Source organism: Oncorhynchus kisutch, linkage group LG7 (assembly GCF_002021735.2).
Source record: "Oncorhynchus kisutch isolate 150728-3 linkage group LG7, Okis_V2, whole genome shotgun sequence".
Classification (NCBI taxonomy): domain Eukaryota; kingdom Metazoa; phylum Chordata; class Actinopteri; order Salmoniformes; family Salmonidae; genus Oncorhynchus; species Oncorhynchus kisutch.
The window spans coordinates 50,710,643-50,731,257 of NC_034180.2; the positions used below are offsets into that span (position 1 = coordinate 50,710,643).

Consider the following 20,615-nt stretch of genomic DNA (forward strand, 5'->3'; position numbering starts at 1 on the left):
GCACGAGGCCATGTTTGTTTTGGTTGGGGTCAATGTAAATATAATAAATAGAGCCATACGATTACCTCTGTTCTGGCAGAGCTGTGCAGTGATGGTAGTAGAACTTCATCAACACTACGGATCAGACTACGAAGAGTTAACCCCACGGCCCTGACAGAGAGAGAGAGAGACACATATTGAGAGAGAGAGACACATATTGAGAGAGAGAGACACATATATATAGAGAGAGGACACATATATAGAGAGGGAGACACATATATATATAGAGAGAGACATATTGAGAGAGAGACACATATATAGAGAGAGAGACATATTGAGAGAGAGACATATTGAGAGAGAGAAACACATATATATAGAGAGAGAGACACATATTGAGAGAGAGGACACATATATAGAGAGAGAGACACATTGAGAGAGAGAGACACATATATATAGAGAGAGAGACATATTGAGAGAGAGAGAGACATATTGAGAGAGAGAGAGACATATTGAGAGAGAGAGAGACACATATTGAGAGAGAGACACATATTGAGAGAGACACACATATAGAGAGAGAGACACATATATATAGAGAGAGACACATATATATAGAGAGAGACACCATATTGAGAGAGAGACACATATATATATAGAGAGAGACACATTGAGAGAGAGAGACACATATATATATAGAGAGAGACACATTGAGAGAGAGAGACACATATATATAGAGAGAGAGACACACATATATATATAGAGAGAGACACATTGAGAGAGAGAGACACATATATATATAGAGAGAGACACATTGAGAGAGAGAGGACACATATATATATAGAGAGAGACACATTGAGAGAGACACACATATAGAGAGAGACACATATATATAGAGAGAGACACATATATATATAGAGAGAGACACATTGAGAGAGAGAGGACACATATATATATAGAGAGAGACACATTGAGAGAGAGAGACACATATATAGAGAGAGAGAGACACACATATATATATAGAGAGAGACACATTGAGAGAGAGAGACACATATATATATAGAGAGAGACACATTGAGGAGAGAGAGACACATATATATATAGAGAGAGACACATTGAGAGAGAGAGACACATATATAGAGAGAGACACATATTGAGAGAGAGAAACATATATATATAGAGAGAGACACATTGAGAGAGAGAGACACATATATAGAGAGACACATATTGAGAGAGAGAGACATATTGAGAGAGAGAGAGATATTGAGAGAGAGAGGCACATATTGAGAGAGAGACACATATTGAGAGAGAGAAACATATATAGAGAGAGAGACACATATTGAGAGAGAGAGACATATATAGAGAGAGAGACACATATTGAGAGAGAGAAACATATATAGAGAGAGAGAAACATATATATCTAGAGAGAGACATATTGAGAGAGAGAGAAACATATATAGAGAGAGAAACATATATAGAGAGAGAGACACATATATATAGAGAGAGACACATATTGAGAGAGAGAGACACATTGAGAGAGAGAGACACATATATATAGAGAGAGACACATATTGAGAGAGAGAGAGACATATTGAGAGAGAGAGAGACATATTGAGAGAGAGAGAGACACATATATATAGAGAGAGACACATATACATAGAGAGAGACACATTGAGAGAGAGAGACACATATATAGAGATAGAGACACTTATATATATATATATATATATATATAGAGAGAGAGAGACACATATATAGAGAGAGAGAGACTTATATATATAGAGAGAGAGAGAGAGACACATTGAGAGAGAGAGACACATATTGAGAGAGAGACACATATATAGAGACACACATATATATAGAGAGAGACACATATATATAGAGAGAGACATATTGAGAGAGAGACACACATATATAGAGAGAGAGACACACATTGAGAGAGAGAGACACATATATAGAGAGAGACACACATTGAGAGAGAGAGACACATATATAGAGAGAGACACATATATAGAGAGAGAGACATATTGAGAGAGAGACACACATATATAGAGAGAGAGACACACATTGAGAGAGAGACACATATATAGAGAGAGACACACATTGAGAGAGAGAGACACATATATAGAGAGAGACACATATATAGAGAGAGAGAGACACATATTGAGAGAGAGAGACACATATAGAGAGAGACACACACATATAGAGAAGAGAGAGACACATATTGAGAGAGAGAGACACATATTGAGAGAGAGAGGACACATATTGAGAGAGAGAAATTGAGAGAGAGACACATATATAGAGAGAGCGACACATATTGAGAGAGAGACATATTAAGAGAGAGACACATATTGAGAGAGAGACACATATACAGAGAGAGAGAGAGACCCATATTGAGAGAGAGAGACACATATAGAGAGAGAGAGACACATATATAGAGATAGAGACACATATAGAGAGAGAGAGACACATATTGAGAGAGAGAGACACATATAGAGAGAGAGAGACACATATATAGAGAGAGAGACACATATTGAGAGAGAGAGACACATATAGAGAGAGAGAGACACATATATAGAGAGAGAGACATATTGAGAGAGAGACACATATTGAGAGAGAGAGACACATATATAGAGAGAGAGACACATATTGAGAGAGAGACATATTGAGAGAGAGACACATATTGAGAGAGAGACACATATTGAGAGAGAGAAACACATATATCGAGAGAGAGACACATATTGAGAGAGAGAGACACATATTGAGAGAGAGAGAGAGAGACACATATAGAGAGAGAGAGAGACACATATTGAGAGAGAGAGACACATATAGAGAGAGAGAGACACATACAGTGCCTTGCGAAAGTATTCGGCCCCCTTGAACTTTGCGACCTTTTGCCACATTTCAGGCTTCAAACATAAAGATATAAAACTGTATTTTTTTGTGAAGAATCAACAACAAGTGGGACACAATCATGAAGTGGAACGACATTTATTGGATATTTCAAACTTTTTTAACAAATCAAAAATGGAAAAATTGGGCGTGCAAAATTATTCAGCCTCCTTAAGTTAATACTTTGTAGCGCCACCTTTTGCTGCGATTACAGCTGTAAGTCGCTTGGGGTATGTCTCTATTAGTTTTGCACATCGAGAGACTGAATTTTTTCCCCATTCCTCCTTGCAAAACAGCTCGAGCTCAGTGAGGTTGGATGGAGAGCATTTGTGAACAGCAGTTTTCAGTTCTTTCCACAAATTCTCGATTGAATTCAGGTCTGGACTTTGACTTGGCCATTCTAACACCTGGATATGTTTATTTTTGAACCATTCCATTGTAGATTTTGCTTTATGTTTTGGATCATTGTCTTGTTGGAAGACAAATCTCCGTCCCAGTCTCAGGTCTTTTGCAGACTCCATCAAGTTTTCTTCCAGAATGGTCCTGTATTTGGCTCCATCCATCTTCCCATCAATTTTACCCATCTTCCCTGTCCCTGCTGAAGAAAAGCAGGCCCAAACCATGATGCTGCCACCACCATGTTTGACAGTGGGGATGCTGTGTTCAGGGTGATGAGCTGTGTTGCTTTTACGCCAAACATAACGTTTTGCATTGTTGCCAAAAAGTTCAATTTTGTTTTCATCTGACCAGAGCACCTTCTTCCACAGGTTTGGTGTGTCTCCCAGGTGGCTTGTGGCAAACTTTAAACAACACTTGTTATGGATATCTTTAAGAAATGGCTTTCTTCTTGCCACTCTTCCATAAAGGCCAGATTTGTGCAATATACGACTGATTGTTGTCCTATGGACAGAGTCTCCCACCTCAGCTGTAGATCTTTGCAGTTCATCCAGAGTGATCATGGGCCTCTTGGCTGCATCTCTGATCAGTCTTCTCCTTGTATGAGCTGAAAGTTTAGAGGGACGGCCAGGTCTTGGTAGATTTGCAGTGGTCTGATACTCCTTCCATTTCAATATTATCGCTTGCACAGTGCTCCTTGGGATGTTTAAAGCTTGGGAAATCTTTTTGTATCCAAATCCGGCTTTAAACTTCTTCACAACAGTATCTCGGACCTGCCTGGTGTGTTCCTTGTTCTTCATGATGCTCTCTGCGCTTTTAACGGACCTCTGAGACTATCACAGTGCAAGTGCATTTATACGGAGACTTGATTACACACAGGTGGATTGTATTTATCATCATTAGTCATTTAGGTCAACATTGGATCATTCAGAGATCCTCACTGAACTTCTGGAGAGAGTTTGCTGCACTGAAAGTAAAGGGGCTGAATAATTTTGCACGCCCAATTTTTCAGTTTTTGATTTGTTAAAAAAGTTTGAAATATCCAATAAATGTCGTTCCACTTCATGATTGTGTCCCACTTGTTGTTGATTCTTCACAAAAAAATACAGTTTTATATCTTTATGTTTGAAGCCTGAAATGTGGCAAAAGGTCGCAAAGTTCAAGGGGGCCGAATACTTTCGCAAGGCACTGTATATAGAGAAGAGAAGGAGAAAGAGAGAGAGACACATACATATAGAGAGAGACACATATTGAGAGAGAGAGACACATATAGAGAAGGTGAAAGAGAGAGAGACACATACATATAGAGAGAGACACATATTGAGAGAGAGAGACACATATAGAGAAGGTGAAAGAGAGAGAGACACATACATATAGAGAGAGACACATATTGAGAGAGAGAGACACATATAGAGAAGGTGAAAGAGAGAGAGACACATACATATAGAGAGAGACACATATTGAGAGAGAGAGACACATATAGAGAAGGTGAAAGAGAGAGAGACACATACATATAGAGAGAGACACATATTGAGAGAGAGAGACACATATAGAGAAGGTGAAAGAGAGAGAGAGCGAGAGATTCAAAATAAAAATAAAACTATTTCAGCGGGATTGGAACTGAAGACAAACACACACAAAGACACTCAAAACACACCTTACCTTGACAGCGTTGGGGTATTCTGAGGGGGGCAGTGTGTTGACATCATTCTTCAGTTGCACCACATCTCTCACCATCGCCATGACACCCACATACACCTGGTCATCTGTCCTGTCGAGCTCTGCCGTGGCTGTAGGCTGGTCAACACACACATCTGTCAATCAACTCTGTCCAACCAATCAACTGCAGGTAAGGTATCTATTTAAGCAATAAGGCATGAGGGGGTGTGGCACAGTTGAAGTCGGAAGTTTACATACATACCTTAGCCAAATACATTTACACTCAGATTTGAACATTTAATCCTAGTAAAATGTCCCTGTCTTAGGTCAGTTAGGATCACCACTTTATTTCTAAAAGAGAAGGACAGCTTTATAAAGGCTGCTTGTTGTTACCTGCGGAGCTGAGGCCTTTGGGGGTTTGTCTGGAGGAGGTGTGGCTTGGTCTGCTGGCTCCTCCTCATGCTGTAGACGACAACAGGAAAAACTGAGGCCCGGGATTCAATCCGATGGCGGATTTGGACAATCAGTCATTTAAAAGGTCATTTCCGAGTGAGCCAACATAATGTTTACTGTGGTCTCTGCCTTTAAGACTTGCACTGCCGACGATGTGTGGTCGGATTGATTCCTGACATAACCGATACAACAACTACCTAACAACGTACCGTAGCTGTTCTGAACTCCTGTTGAACAGGATCCTGCAAGGACACGTACATTAGAGATACGTTAGAAACAGGGAAGTGATGACCTCTCAGGAATTAGAATGTTACAAAATGTAGGATCTTAATTTGATCACTATCATTGCTGAGAATTTTCCTGCCGCGCACGAAATGTAGATAGAGCTTCATGATGTACATGAATGAATGAAGTGAAAAGCCACAAGTGTAGCACTTTTAATGTAACCTACTGTTGGCTAGTTAACAGCCTAACCACCCATCAACATTATGGACTAAACGTTCACATCCTGTTGCTGCAGGAATATTTTGCTGCGACAATACTGGTCAAATCAAGATCACATCTGTATCTTTCTGAATACAAAAAGTCTGTCCGTCCGTCCGTCCGTCTGTATTCTTACCAGGTGTTTCTCCTCCTGTTCCAGCCACCGGCTGTCTGTCAGCATGTCCTCTCTTTGTCTACGAAGAGTATCCTCCACCCTCTCCCTCTCCCAGACAGACCTCGCGTCCCCCACCCCACATGGCTCCTAAACACACACACACACACACACACACACACACACACACACACACACACACACACACACACACACACACACACACACACACACACACACACACACACACACACACACACACCTGTTTGATGCCATGTTGTGATGGTTGAAAAACATCTGTCTATAGGGCTTGAGCACAGTTAAGCACACCATACTGCCTCTGCACAAGCAGCTCAACTACCCACAATGCATTTCAACAGGAAGCAGCGGAGAGGTTAATCGGTCATCACTATATGGCCAAATTGCATAATCAGACACCCTGCCTTCTTAAACATCTGATTATGATCCCTAACCTTATAATGAGACCAAAAAGCTAATTTGGTTTTCATACATGATGTACGGTTATAGCAGCTTGGCCATGTAGTGAGGCCGTGGTTATGGGTCTTACCCCGACACTGCATCGTCGTGGAGACGTGGGATAGGCTGTGGTGACATCACAGGCCCTGGGGGGGCTAGCAAGGACAGGAGAGCTGGCACACAGAGACCCAGGTAGCTAAAACACACACACACAGCCACACACAGCCACACACACACACACACACACAGCCACACACACACACACACACAGCCACACACACACACACAGCCACACACACACACACACACACACACACACACACACACACACACACACACACACACACACACACACACACAGCCACTCACACACACACACACACACACACGGTCATAAAAACAGAAGCGATGCGCCACAGCTACTTTAAAGTCACATGCTAGCGGCAGGAAATGCTGTGCACACACAATCTCACACTACATAGAACTAACACACACACACACACACACAATCTCACACTGCATGGAACTAACACACACACACAATCTCACACTACATGGAACTAACACACACACACACACACACAATCTCACACTACATGGAACTAACACACACACACACACACACACACACACACACACACACACAATCTCACACTACATGGAACTAACACACACACACACACAATCTCACACTACATGGAACTAACACACACACACACAATCTCACACTACATGGAACTAACACACACACACACACGCACACAATCTCACACTACATGGAACTAACACACACACACACACACACACACACACACACACACACACACACACAATCTCACACTACATGGAACTAACACACACACACACACAATCTCACACTACATGGAACTAATACACACACACACACACAATCTCATGATACATGGAACTAACACACACACACACACACACAATCTCACACTACATAGAACTAGCACACACACACACACACAATCTCAAGCTACATGGAACTAACACACACACACACACAATCTCACACTGCATGGAACTAACACACACACACACACACACAATCTCACACTACATAGAACTAGCACACACACACACACACACACACACACACACACACACACACACACACACACACACACACACACACACACACACACACACACACACACACACACACACACACACACACACACACACACACACACACACACACACACACACACACACACTACATGGAACTAGCACACACACACACACACATAATCTCACACTACATAGAACTAGCACACACACACAATCTCACACTACATGGAACTAACACACACACACACACAAACACACACACACGGTCACAAAAACAGGACAGCCCTACAGGACAGTACTACAGGACAGTGCTACAGGACAGTGTTACAGGACAGTGTTACAGGACAGTGTTACAGGACAGCCCTACAGGACAGTACTACAGGACAGTGCTACAGGACAGCGCTACAGGACAGTGCTATAGGACAGCCCTACAGGACAGCCCTACAGGACAGCCCTACAGGACAGTGCTACAGGACAGTGTTACAGGACAGCGCTACAGGACAGCCCTACAGGACAGTGCTATAGGACAGTGTTACAGGACAGCGCTACAGGACAGTGCTATAGGACAGCCCTACAGGACAGTGTTACAGGACAGCGCTACAGGACAGCCCTACAGGACAGTGCAATAGGACAGCCCTACAGGACAGCCCTACAGGACAGTGGTACAGGACAGTGTTACAGGACAGTGCTACAGGACAGCCCTACAGGGCAGCCCTACAGGACAGTGCTACAGGACATCCCTACAGGACAGTGCTACAGGACAGCGCTACAGGACAGTGCTATAGGACAGCTCTACAGGACAGCCCTACAGGACAGTGGTACAGGACAGTGTTACAGGACAGCGCTACAGGACAGTGCTATAGGACAGCCCTACAGGACAGCCCTACAGGACAGTGTTACATGACAGCGCTACAGGACAGTGCTACAGGACAGTGGTACAGGACAGCCCTACAGGACAGTGTTACAGGACAGTGCAATAGGACAGCCCTACAGGACAGCCCTACAGGACAGTGGTACAGGACAGTGTTACAGGACAGTGCTACAGGACAGCCCTACAGGGCAGCCCTACAGGACAGTGCTACAGGACATCCCTACAGGACAGTGCTACAGGACAGCGCTACAGGACAGTGCTATAGGACAGCCCTACAGGACAGCCCTACAGGACAGTGGTACAGGACAGTGTTACAGGACAGCGCTACAGGACAGTGCTATAGGACAGCCCTACAGGACAGTGCTACAGGACAGTGCTACAGGACAGCCCTACAGGACAGCCCTACCGGACCGCCCTACAGGACAGCCCTACAGGACAGTGTTACAGGACAGTGGTACAGGACAGCCCTACAGGACAGTGTTACAGGACAGTGCTACAGGACAGCCCTACAGGACAGTGCTACAGGACAGCGCTACAGAACAGCCCTACAGGACAGTGCTACAGGACAGTGGTACAGGACAGTGTTACAGGACAGCCCTACAGGACAGTGCTATAGGACAGCCCTACAGGACAGCCCTACAGGACAGCCCTACAGGACAGTGTTACAGGACAGCCCTACAGGACAGCCCTACAGGACAGCCCTACAGGACAGTGCTACAGGACAGTGCTACAGGACAGCCCTACAGGACAGCCCTACAGGACCGCCCTACAGGACAGCCCTACAGGACAGCGCTACAGGACAGTGCTACAGGACAGCGCTACAGGACAGCCCTACAGGACAGTGTTACAGGACAGCCCTACAGGACAGTGTTACAGGACAGCCCTACAGGACAGCCCTACAGGACAGTGTTACAGGACAGCCCTACAGGACAGTGTTACAGGACAGCGTTACAGGACAGTGTTACAGGACAGCCCTACAGGACAGCCCTACAGGACAGTGTTACAGGACAGCCCTACAGGACAGTGTTACAGGACAGCCCTACAGGACAGCCCTACAGGACAGCCCTACAGGACAGCGCTACAGGACAGCCCTACAGGACAGTGCTACAGGACAGCCCTACAGGACAGCCCTACAGGACAGCCCTACAGGACAGTGTTACAGGACAGCCCTACAGGACAGCCCTACAGGACAGTGCTACAGGACAGCCCTACAGGACAGTACTACAGGACAGCCCACAGGACAGTGCTACAGGACAGCCCTACAGGACAGTGCTACAGGACAGCCCTACAGGACAGCCCTACAGGACAGCCCTACAGGACAGTGTTACAGGACAGCCCTACAGGACAGCCCTACAGGACAGTGCTACAGGACAGCCCTACAGGACAGTACTACAGGACAGCCCACAGGACAGTGCTATAGGACAGCCCTACAGGACAGTGCTACAGGACAGCCCTACAGGACAGTACTACAGGACAGCCCTACAGGACAGCCCTACAGGACAGTGCTACAGGACAGTGCTACAGGACAGCCCTACAGGACAGTACTACAGGACAGCCCTACAGGACAGTACTACAGGACAGTGCTACAGGACAGCCCTACAGGACAGCCCTACAGGACAGTGTTACAGGACAGCCCTACAGGACAGCCCTACAGGACAGTGCTACAGGACAGCCCTACAGGACAGCCCTACAGGACAGCGCTACAGGACAGTGCTACAGGACAGCGCTACAGGACAGCCCTACAGGACAGTGTTACAGGACAGCCCTACAGGACAGTGTTACAGGACAGCCCTACAGGACAGCCCTACAGGACAGTGTTACAGGACAGCCCTACAGGACAGCCCTACAGGACAGTGTTACAGGACAGCGCTACAGGACAGTGTTACAGGACAGCGTTACAGGACAGTGTTACAGGACAGCCCTACAGGACAGCCCTACAGGACAGCCCTACAGGACAGCCCTACAGGACAGTGTTACAGGACAGCCCTACAGGACAGCCCTACAGGACAGCCCTACAGGACAGTGCTACAGGACAGTGCTACAGGACAGCCCTACAGGACAGCCCTACCGGACCGCCCTACAGGACAGCCCTACAGGACAGCGCTACAGGACAGTGCTACAGGACAGCGCTACAGGACAGCCCTACAGGACAGTGTTACAGGACAGCCCTACAGGACAGCCCTACAGGACAGTGTTACAGGACAGCCCTACAGGACAGCCCTACAGGACAGTGTTACAGGACAGCCCTACAGGACAGTGTTACAGGACAGCGTTACAGGACAGTGTTACAGGACAGCCCTACAGGACAGCCCTACAGGACAGTGTTACAGGACAGCCCTACAGGACAGTGTTACAGGACAGCCCTACAGGACAGCCCTACAGGACAGCCCTACAGGACAGTGCTACAGGACAGTGCTACAGGACAGCGCTACAGGACAGTGTTACAGGACAGTACTACAGGACAGTACTACAGGACAGCCCTACAGGACAGTGCTACAGGACAGTGCTACAGGACAGTGCTATAGGACAGCCCTACAGGACAGCCCTACAGGACAGTGCTACAGGACAGCGCTACAGGACAGTGCTACAGGACAGTGCTACAGGACAGTGTTACAGGACAGTACTACAGGACAGTACTACAGGACAGCCCTACAGGACAGCCCTACAGGACAGCCCTACAGGACAGTGCTACAGGACAGCCCTACAGGACAGCGCTACAGGACAGCGCTACAGGACAGTGCTACAGGACAGCCCTACAGGACAGTGCTATAGGACAGCCCTACAGGACAGCCCTACAGGACAGCCCTACAGGACAGCCCTACAGGACAGTGCTACAGGACAGCGCTACAGGACAGCCCTACAGGACAGTCCTACAGGACAGCCCTACAGGACAGTACTACAGGACAGCCCTACAGGACAGCCCTACAGGACAGTGCTACAGGACAGCGCTACAGGACAGTGCTACAGGACAGTGTTACAGGACAGTACTACAGGACAGTACTACAGGACAGTACTACAGGACAGTGCTACAGGACAGTGCTACAGGACAGTGGTACAGGACAGCCCTACAGGGCAGCCCTACAGGACAGCCCTACAGGACAGTGCTACAGGACAGTGCTACAGGACAGTGCTACAGGACAGTGGTACAGGACAGCCCTACAGGACAGCCCTACAGGACAGCCCTACAGGACAGTGCTACAGGACAGTGCTACAGGACAGTGCTACAGGACAGTGCTACAGGACAGTGCATAGCAGGTTCTTACTCCACTTTCACAAACTGTTGAGCTACCTGTATTCTCATGCCAGGCCTGAGGGTGTTGCTCTGGAAACCAGGTTTCCTTGATGGCTACGAGAAAGAGGAGGAGAGGAGAAGGAGAGAGAGAGAGATGAGAAGGAGAAGGAGAGAGAGGAGAGGGAGAAGGAGAGAGAGGAGAGGAGAAGGAGAGAGAGTTAGGCTGTGTGCATGGGAGTTTACCATCTGTGTGTGTGGTGAGTGTACAGTATGTGTGGACTGAGGACGTGAGGACGAATTGCGGGTGGTTGGAGAATTTGGGCATTTTCAAAACACATGAAACTACTTTTTCCTGCAATCTAGAGCCATTATTATTTAGCTTACTTTTATGTTTTTTTTTTGCATATCTAAGCATAGTTCTTGAGCTATCTGTATCCTCCTGACTTGTGGTTAGTTTAGGTGGGTGTGTTTACTACTCCTCTCTGTGTGGGTGTGTTTACTACATCTCTGTGTGGGTGTGTTTACCACGTCTCTCTGTGTGGGTGTGTTTACCACGTCTCTCTGTGTGGGTGTGTTTACTACGTCTCTGTGTGGGTGTGTTTACCACGTCTCTCTGTGTGGGTGTGTTTACCACGTCTCTCTGTGTGGGTGTGTTTACCACGTCTCTCTGTGTGGGTGTGTTTACCACGTCTCTCTGTGTGGGTGTGTTTACTACATATCTGTGTGGGTGTGTTTACTACGTCTCTCTGTGTGGGTGTGTTTGCTACATATCTGTGTGGGTGTGTTTACTACGTCTCTCTGTGTGGGTGTGTTTGCTACATATCTGTGTGGGTGTGTTTACTACATCTCTGTGTGGGTGTGTTTACTACGTCTCTGTGTGGGTGTGTTTACTACCTTGGGTGGGGGCTCAGTGGTCTTGGAGTCGTAGGGTGTCATGACTCGAGATCTCTGTCTCTTCCTCTCTCCCTCCTGCTCCTTCTCCATCCCATGAATATCACTACACACACACACACACACACACACACACACACACACACACACACACACACACACACTTTAAAGGCTCACATTTACTCACATACCTGTCATGTATTTCTGCTGCTAGCAAGATTGATTGCGCGTGTGTGTGTGTGTGTGTGTGTGTGGCTGTGTGTGTGTGTGTGTGTGTGTGTGTGTGTGTATGTGTTTATGTACCTGAGCTTGCAGACCAGCTGTGTGAAGGAGGGTCGTGTGTGTGGGTCGTAACTCCAGGTGTGTGTGAGTAGTGTGTAGAGGGTGGGGGGACAGAGGGAGGGTTTGGGCAGACGGACACCACCCTCTAGTTGGTTGATCACCTCCCCGTTCTCCAACCAGAAGAACGGCTGTTGACCTAGGGACATCACCTCCCACACACACACCCCTGCAACACACACCTCGTTATTACAAACACACACACACCTCATTATTACAAACACACAAACACACCAACACACACAGCACATTATCACCAACACACACCTCGTTATTACAAACACACACAACTCATTATTACAAACACACACACATCAATATTACGAATGCACACACCTCGTTGTTACGACCAAACAAACGAACACAAACCATTGAACCCAGTGATGAGTGACTCACCGAACATCCACACATCACTAGCTGTGGTGAAGCGTCTGAAGTTGATGGATTCTGGAGCCATCCATTTGATAGGTAATCTGCTAAGAGAAGCTTCAGGGAAAACACAGTATTTGTTAAGCATCTGAACGCAGCTTTGGAAGTGTTTATGCGTGTGTGTATTTGTATGTAATTGTGTGTGTGTGCGTGTGCGCGTGCACGTGCGTGTGCGCGTGTGCGTGTGTGTAGTTGTAGGTAGTGCATTCGTAAAGTGTTCAGACCGCTTGACTTTATCCACATTTTGTTATGTTACACCCTTAATCTACAAATTAAATGTGTTCTTTTTTTCCTCCATCTACACACAATACCCCATAACGACATCACAATACCCCATAATGACATCACAATACCCCACAATGATGTCACAATACCCCACAATGATGTCACAATACCCCACAATGATGTCACAATACCCCACAATGATGTCACAATACCCCACAATGATGTCACAATACCCCATAATGATGTCACAATACCCCATAACGACATCACAATACCCCATAATGATGTCACAATACCCCACAATGACGTCACAATACCCCACAATGATGTCACAATACCCCACAATGATGTCACAATACCCCACAATGATGTCACAATACCCCATAATGATGTCACAATACCCCACAATGATGTCACAATACCCCACAATGATGTCACAATACCCCACAATGATGTCACAATACCCCATAACGACATCACAATACCCCATAATGATGTCACAATACCCCACAATGACGTCACAATACCCCACAATGATGTCACAATACCCCACAATGATGTCACAATACCCCACAATGATGTCACAATACCCCATAATGATGTCACAATACCCCACAATGATGTCACAATACCCCACAATGATGTCACAATACCCCACAATGATGTCACAATACCCCACAATGATGTCACAATACCCCACAATGATGTCACAATACCCCACAATGACAAAGTAAAAACAGACTTTTTAGACATTTTTGCAAACAATACAAAAAATAAGAAACTTTTCCATAATTTCCTTAAGTATTCTGACCTCTTACTCAGGACTTTGTTGAAGCACCTTTGGCAGTGATTACAGCATTGAGTATTCTTGGGTATGACGCTACAAGCTTGGCACACATGTATTTGGGGAGTTTCTCCCATTCTTCTCTGCAGATCCTCACATGCTCTGTCAGGTTGGATGGGAGCGTCGCTGCACAGCTATTTTCAGGTCTCTCCAGAGATGTTCGATCGGGTTCAATTCCGGGCCCTGGCTGGGCAACTCAAGGATATTCAGAGACTTGAAGCTACTCCTGCGTTGTCTTGGCTGTGTGTTTTAGGGTCATTGTCTTGTTGGAAGGTGAACCGTCGTCCAGTCTGAGGTCCTGAGTGCTCTGGAGCAGGTTTTCATCAAGGATCTCTGTACTTTGCTCTTTCAATCTTTCCCTCGATCCTGACTAGTCTCTCAGTCCCTCCCGATGAAAAACATCGCTACAGCATGATGCTGCCACCACGCTTCACTGTAGTGATGGTTTTCTCCAGACGTGACGCTTGGCATTCAGGCCAGAGAGGTCAATCTTGCTTTCATCAGACCAGAGAATATTGTTTCTCATGGTCTGAGAGTTCTTTAGGTGCCTTTTGGCAAACTCCAAGCGGGCTGTCATGTGCCTTTTACTGAGGAGTGGCTTCCGTCTGGCCACTCTACCACGAAGGCCTGATTGGTGGAGTGCTGCAGAGATGGTTGTCCTTTTGGAAGGTTCTCCCATCTCCACAGAGGAACTCTGGAGCTCTGTCAGAGTGACCATCGGGTTCTTGGTCACCTCCCTGACCACGGTCCTTCTCCCCCGATTTCTCAGTTTGGCCTAACGGCATGCTCTAGGAAGTGTCTTGGTGATTCCAAACTTCTTCCATTTCAGAATGATGGAGGCCACTGTGTTCTTGGGGACCTTCAATGCTGCATCATATCTTTGGTACCCTTCCTCAGATCTGTGCCTCGACACAATCCTGTTTCTGAGCTCTACAGACAATTCCTTTAACCTCATGGCTTGGCTTTTGCTCTGACATGCACTGTCAACTGTGGGACCTTATATAGACAGGTGTGTGCCTTTACAAATCAAGTCCAATCAATTGAATTTACCACAGGCGGACTCCAATCAAGTTGTAGAAACATCTCAAGGATGATCAATGGAACCAGGATGCACCGGAGCTCAATTTAGAGTCTCAATAGCAAAAAGGTCTGAATACGTATGTAAATAAGGTATTTCTAAAAGGTATGTAAATAAGGTATTTATAAAAATGGCAAACAAACCAAAAACAACTGTCATTATGGGTTTATTATTGTGTGTAGATTGATGAGGAATTGTTTATTTTATCCGGTTAAGAATAAGGCTGTAAAACGTAACAACATGTGGATGAAGTGAAAGGGTCTGAATCCTTCCGGAAGGCACCGTGTTAATACCTTTATAGTAGTCTTCTTCTTCTACGTAACGTGACAGCCCAAAGTCTCCCAGTTTGACACAGTCTGCAGACGCCACCAACACGTTCCTCACAGCTATGTCTCTAACCAATCACAATAGAGAAATGGAACTATATCAACCAATCACGACAGAGAAATTGAACTATATTGACCAATCACAATAGAGAAATTGAACTATATTAACCAATCACAATAGAGAAATTGAACTATATTAACTAATCACAATAGAGAAATTGAACTATATTAACCAATCACAATAGAGAAACTAAAACACTATCAAAAGATCCAATGCAGCCGTTATCATTTCTGGGTAACAATTAAAGCGGTCAATCAGCAGTAGAAAACAACAACAAAATCCTCCCCGCCCCTGTTTTGGTAAAAAAGCTGAGGGATGATGTGCTGAAATGTAACCACTCTCAAATTCATAGACAGAACTACAAGGACTGACCATCCATGATCTGAAAATGTTAGTTTTAACCATGTTTGAGGCTAAAAAGTGTTTCTTTACATTTACTTAGTTTACAAGTAAAACAAACAGAGAGGTTTGGAAGTCTCTTTCTTATTGGACTATTCATTCATTTACCATCTGGTGATGTCATCACAAGGCCAAAACTCCATCCCACCAAAACAGGCTGAAATTTCAGGTAGGTCTTTTCTAACAGCTCTGACACTAAAAGGACATTATCACCATTTTCACAGAATTATTCCAACATCATAGTGTGGAAATATGTATAAAACACAGGACAATTACACTGGGTCTTTTAACCAATCCCAATGCCGGGATTAAACCATATTAACCATATTAACCAATCCCAATGCCGGGATTAAACCATATTAACCAATCCCAATGCCGGGATTAAACCATATTAACCAATCCCAATGCCGGGATTAAACCATATTAACCAATCCCAATGCCGGGATTAAACCATATTAACCATATTAACCAATCCCAATGCTGGGATTAAACAATATTAACCATATTAACCAATCCAAATGCCGGGATTAAACAATATTAACCATATTAACCAATCCCAATGCCGGGATTAAACAATATTAACCATATTAACCAATCCCAATGCCGGGATTAAACCATATTAACCATATTAACCAATCCCAATGCCGGGATTAAACAATATTAACCATATTAACCAATCCCAATGCCGGGATTAAACAATATTAACCATATTAACCAATCCCAATGCCGGGATTAAACCATATTAACCATATTAACCAATCCAAATGCCGGGATTAAACAATATTAACCAATCCAAATGCTGGGATTAAACAATATTAACCATATTAACCAATAATAACCAATATGAATGAATCATTCAGCCAATGAGGAAGCAGACTTTGAGGGCTGACTTCAGAAGTGATATGATGCTATATGGGGTTGATGAAACAGGCGTTCACTTCCTCTCTGGGTTAAAAAGGAGAAATCTGCAGTTCGAACAACAACAAATCAGTCACCCAGACAGTGTTTTGGTAAACAGCTGAGGGGTTGAAAACTATATTTGTTCACAAGCAGAATAAAAACAGCTGATACGTTGGGTTCTAGTGGAGCCATTGAACTAAGATCGTGAGGCATTTAGAAGTTATTCGTTTTAAAATGGTGATTGCCCCTTTAATAAACTACTTCCTCTAAACAACACGATGTTCAGGAAAGCAGGGACTGTTACCTGTGTACCATGCTCAGCCCCTCCAGGTAAGCCAGGGCTTTACAGATCTGTAGACTATACAGGACCAGAGTCACACTGGTCAGAGACCTCTGCTGCTCCACAAGGTAGGTGCCCAACTACACACACACACACACACACACACACACACACACACACACACACACACACACACACACACACACACACACACACACACACACACACACACACACACACACACACACACACACACACACACACACACACACACACACACACACACACAGAGAGAGAGAAAGATATGTGGATTCTCTCTATACATTATCCTGCTCTACTCCTTGTGATGCATTCTGAGCCAGTGAGTGACTTCATATTTATGAGGCAGACTGGTGACATCACAAAAAACCTCTGACCCCTCGTGCCCTGAACTGGTCTCGGGAACCCTCACCTCTCCGTGCTCGTACAGCTCCATGACGATCCACACAGGGTCCACCTCAATGACCCCGATGAGACGTACAATGTGAGGATGATCTAGAGTCTTCATCAACACTGACAGAGAGAGAGAGAGAGAGATACAGACAGAGAGAGAGAGAGATACAGACACAGAGAGAGAGAGATACAGACACAGAGAGAGAGAGAGATACAGAAAAAGAGAGAGAGAAAGAGTTTTGAGTTTTGAGTTTTAAAATCATCTTTATTGGGTCTGGGAACCCACAACACTATAAACACTCATATAAAACCATAGTTACACATCAATTAAAAACACAACTCCAATTCCCCCTCCACAGTAACTTAACACAACAGCCTCTGAATACCCCATATACTCATCAACAGATCAATATTGTTGACAAGTTTGTAATAGGCAAACTCAACCCTCATTCTCGCTGCCAACATCCCCTCCAGCATTCCCACCACATCCACAGACCCCTGTCCCCGAATACTGTTCTTTCGGGTCTTCCATATCGCTAATTTGGCTGCTCCCTGACACAAGTAACTACACCCCTTCGACTAAACCAGTACTTTAGCCCAAATATAAACAGTTGGGAAGAAGAAACGTCTCCCAGAGCTGAGAACCAATCAGTGATCAGGTCATCTAAAACCGTCACTGTACAACAGCCTCTGGGCGGCTTGAAGCCGGAAAGCCTTGATCCTGGAAGAAATGTCCACCAGGCCTTGATCCTGGTAGAAATGTCCACCAGGCCTTGATCCTTGATCCGGGAAGAAATGTCCATCAGGCCTTGATCCTTGATCCTGGAAGAAATGTCCACCAGGCCTTGATCCTGGTAGAAATGTCCACCAGGCCTTGATCCTGGTAGAAATGTCCACCAGGCCTTGATCCTTGATCCTGGAAGAAATGTCCATCAGGCCTTGATCCTTGATCCTGGAAGAAATGTCCACCAGGCCTTGATCCTGGTAGAAATGTCCACCAGGCCTTGATCCTGCAAGAAATGTCCACCAGGCCTTGATCCTGGAAGAAATGTCCACCAGGCCTTGATCCTGCAAGAAATGTCCACCAGGCCTTGATCCTGGTAGAAATGTCCACCAGGCCTTGATCCTTGATCCTGCAAGAAATGTCCACCAGGCCTTGATCCTGGAAGAAATGTCCACCAGGCCTTGATCCTGGAAGAAATGTCCACCAGGCCTTGATCCTGGTAGAAATGTCCACCAGGCCTTGATCCTGGTAGAAATGTCCACCAGGCCTTGATCCTGGTAGAAATGTCCACCAGGCCTTGATCCTGGTAGAATTGTCCACCAGGCCTTGATCCTGGTAGAAATGTCCACCAGGCCTTGATCCTGGAAGAAATGTCCACCAGGCCTTGATCCTGGTAGAAATGTCCACCAGGCCTTGATCCTGGAAGAAATGTCCACCAGGCCTTGATCCTGGAAGAAATGTCCACCAGGCCCTGATCCTGGAAGAAATGTCCACCAGGCCTTGATCCTGGAAGAAATGTCCACCAGGCCTTGATCCTTGATCCTGGTAGAAATGTCCACCAGGCCTTGATCCTGGAAGAAATGTCCACCAGACCTTGATCCTTGATCCTGGTAGAAATGTCCACCAGGCCTTGATCCTGGTAGAAATGTCCACCAGGCCTTGATCCTGGAAGAAATGTCCACCAGGCCTTGATCCTGGAAGAAATGTCCACCAGGCCTTGATCCTGGTAGAAATGTCCACCATGTCCACTGTGGCAGGTACAGGGCTGCAGCTTTAATCCAGTGTTGTCCAGACCAGAAGAAATTGACAAGGGTCCTCTGAAGTTCTTTTATCAGGTGGCTGTAAAAATCATTAGTCTGTGCTACAGGGTAGAGGCAGCTAGATTATTGGCTACCAGTACCCTTCCCCTATAAGACAGCTGGGGTAGCACCCATTTCCACCTTGACAGGCACACACTTTCTCCACGACACCCTCCCAGTTATTTTTCTGAAAGACATCGGAGCCTAGAAAATAACCCAAAGTCTTCATCCCATCTCTGCCCCACTGAAGCCCCCCTGGTAACCCCCCTGGTAACCGTGGAGCAGACCCCGTCTGAAGCCCCCCTGGTAACCGTGGAGCAGACCCCGTCTGAAGCCCCCCTGGTAACCCTGGTAACCGTGGAGCAGACCCCATCTGAAGCCCCCCTGGTAACCGTGGAGCGGACCCCATCTGAAGCCGCCCTGGTAACCCCCCTGGTAACCGTGGAGCAGACCCCGTCTGAAACCCCCCTGGTAACCGTGGAGCAGACCCCATCTGAAGCCCCCCTGGTAACCGTGGAGCAGACCCCATCTGAAGCCCCCCTGGTAACCGTGGAGCAGACCCCGTCTGAAACCCCCCTGGTAACCGTGGAGCAGACCCCATCTGAAGCCCCCCTGGTAACCATGGAGCAGACCCCGTCTGAAGCCCCCCTGGTAACCCCCCTGGTAACCGTGGAGCAGACCCCGTCTGAAGCCCCCCTGGTAACCCCCCTGGTAACCGTGGAGCGGACCCCATCTGAAGCCCCCCTGGTAACCCCCCTGGTAACCGTGGAGCGGACCCCGTCTGAAGCCCCCCTGGTAACCGTGGAGCAGACCCCGTCTGAAGCCCCCCTGGTAACCGTGGAGCGGACCCCATCTGAAGCCGACCTGCCCACAGCGATTCACTCTTTTCCCAATTGACTCTAGCTGAGGAGACCCAATCGTACACCTTTAGAGTGTTTGAGAGAACCTTAACATCCTCACCCCCT

The 20,615-nt window shown here is 46.2% G+C and overlaps 1 protein-coding gene across 5 annotated transcripts in view; it reads right to left on the minus strand.

Moving 5' to 3' along the window:
- Nucleotides 1-6: 6 nt before the first annotated feature.
- ptk2ba (protein tyrosine kinase 2 beta, a) overlaps nucleotides 7-20,615 on the minus strand; it is a 65,444-nt gene continuing 44,835 nt past the window's right edge. For 2 of the 5 annotated variants that reach the window (XM_031829261.1, XM_031829260.1), the window contains exons 17-29: nucleotides 17,867-17,967; nucleotides 17,440-17,555; nucleotides 15,743-15,843; nucleotides 13,270-13,359; nucleotides 12,838-13,042; nucleotides 12,538-12,640; nucleotides 11,701-11,757; nucleotides 6,537-6,641; nucleotides 5,993-6,118; nucleotides 5,583-5,615; nucleotides 5,314-5,382; nucleotides 4,924-5,058; nucleotides 7-149 (exon numbers count right to left, since the gene is read on the minus strand). In XM_031829261.1, coding sequence (XP_031685121.1) covers nucleotides 30-149; nucleotides 4,924-5,058; nucleotides 5,314-5,382; nucleotides 5,583-5,615; nucleotides 5,993-6,118; nucleotides 6,537-6,641; nucleotides 11,701-11,757; nucleotides 12,538-12,640; nucleotides 12,838-13,042; nucleotides 13,270-13,359; nucleotides 15,743-15,843; nucleotides 17,440-17,555; nucleotides 17,867-17,967 — 1,361 coding nt within the window. In that variant the 3' untranslated portion in view covers nucleotides 7-29. Of the gene's footprint in view, nucleotides 150-4,918; nucleotides 5,059-5,313; nucleotides 5,383-5,582; nucleotides 5,616-5,992; nucleotides 6,119-6,536; nucleotides 6,642-11,700; nucleotides 11,758-12,537; nucleotides 12,641-12,837; nucleotides 13,043-13,269; nucleotides 13,360-15,742; nucleotides 15,844-17,439; nucleotides 17,556-17,866; nucleotides 17,968-20,615 lie in introns of all 5 variants that reach the window. The other 3 variants (XM_031829263.1, XM_031829264.1, XM_031829262.1) reach the window with 2 other exon arrangements.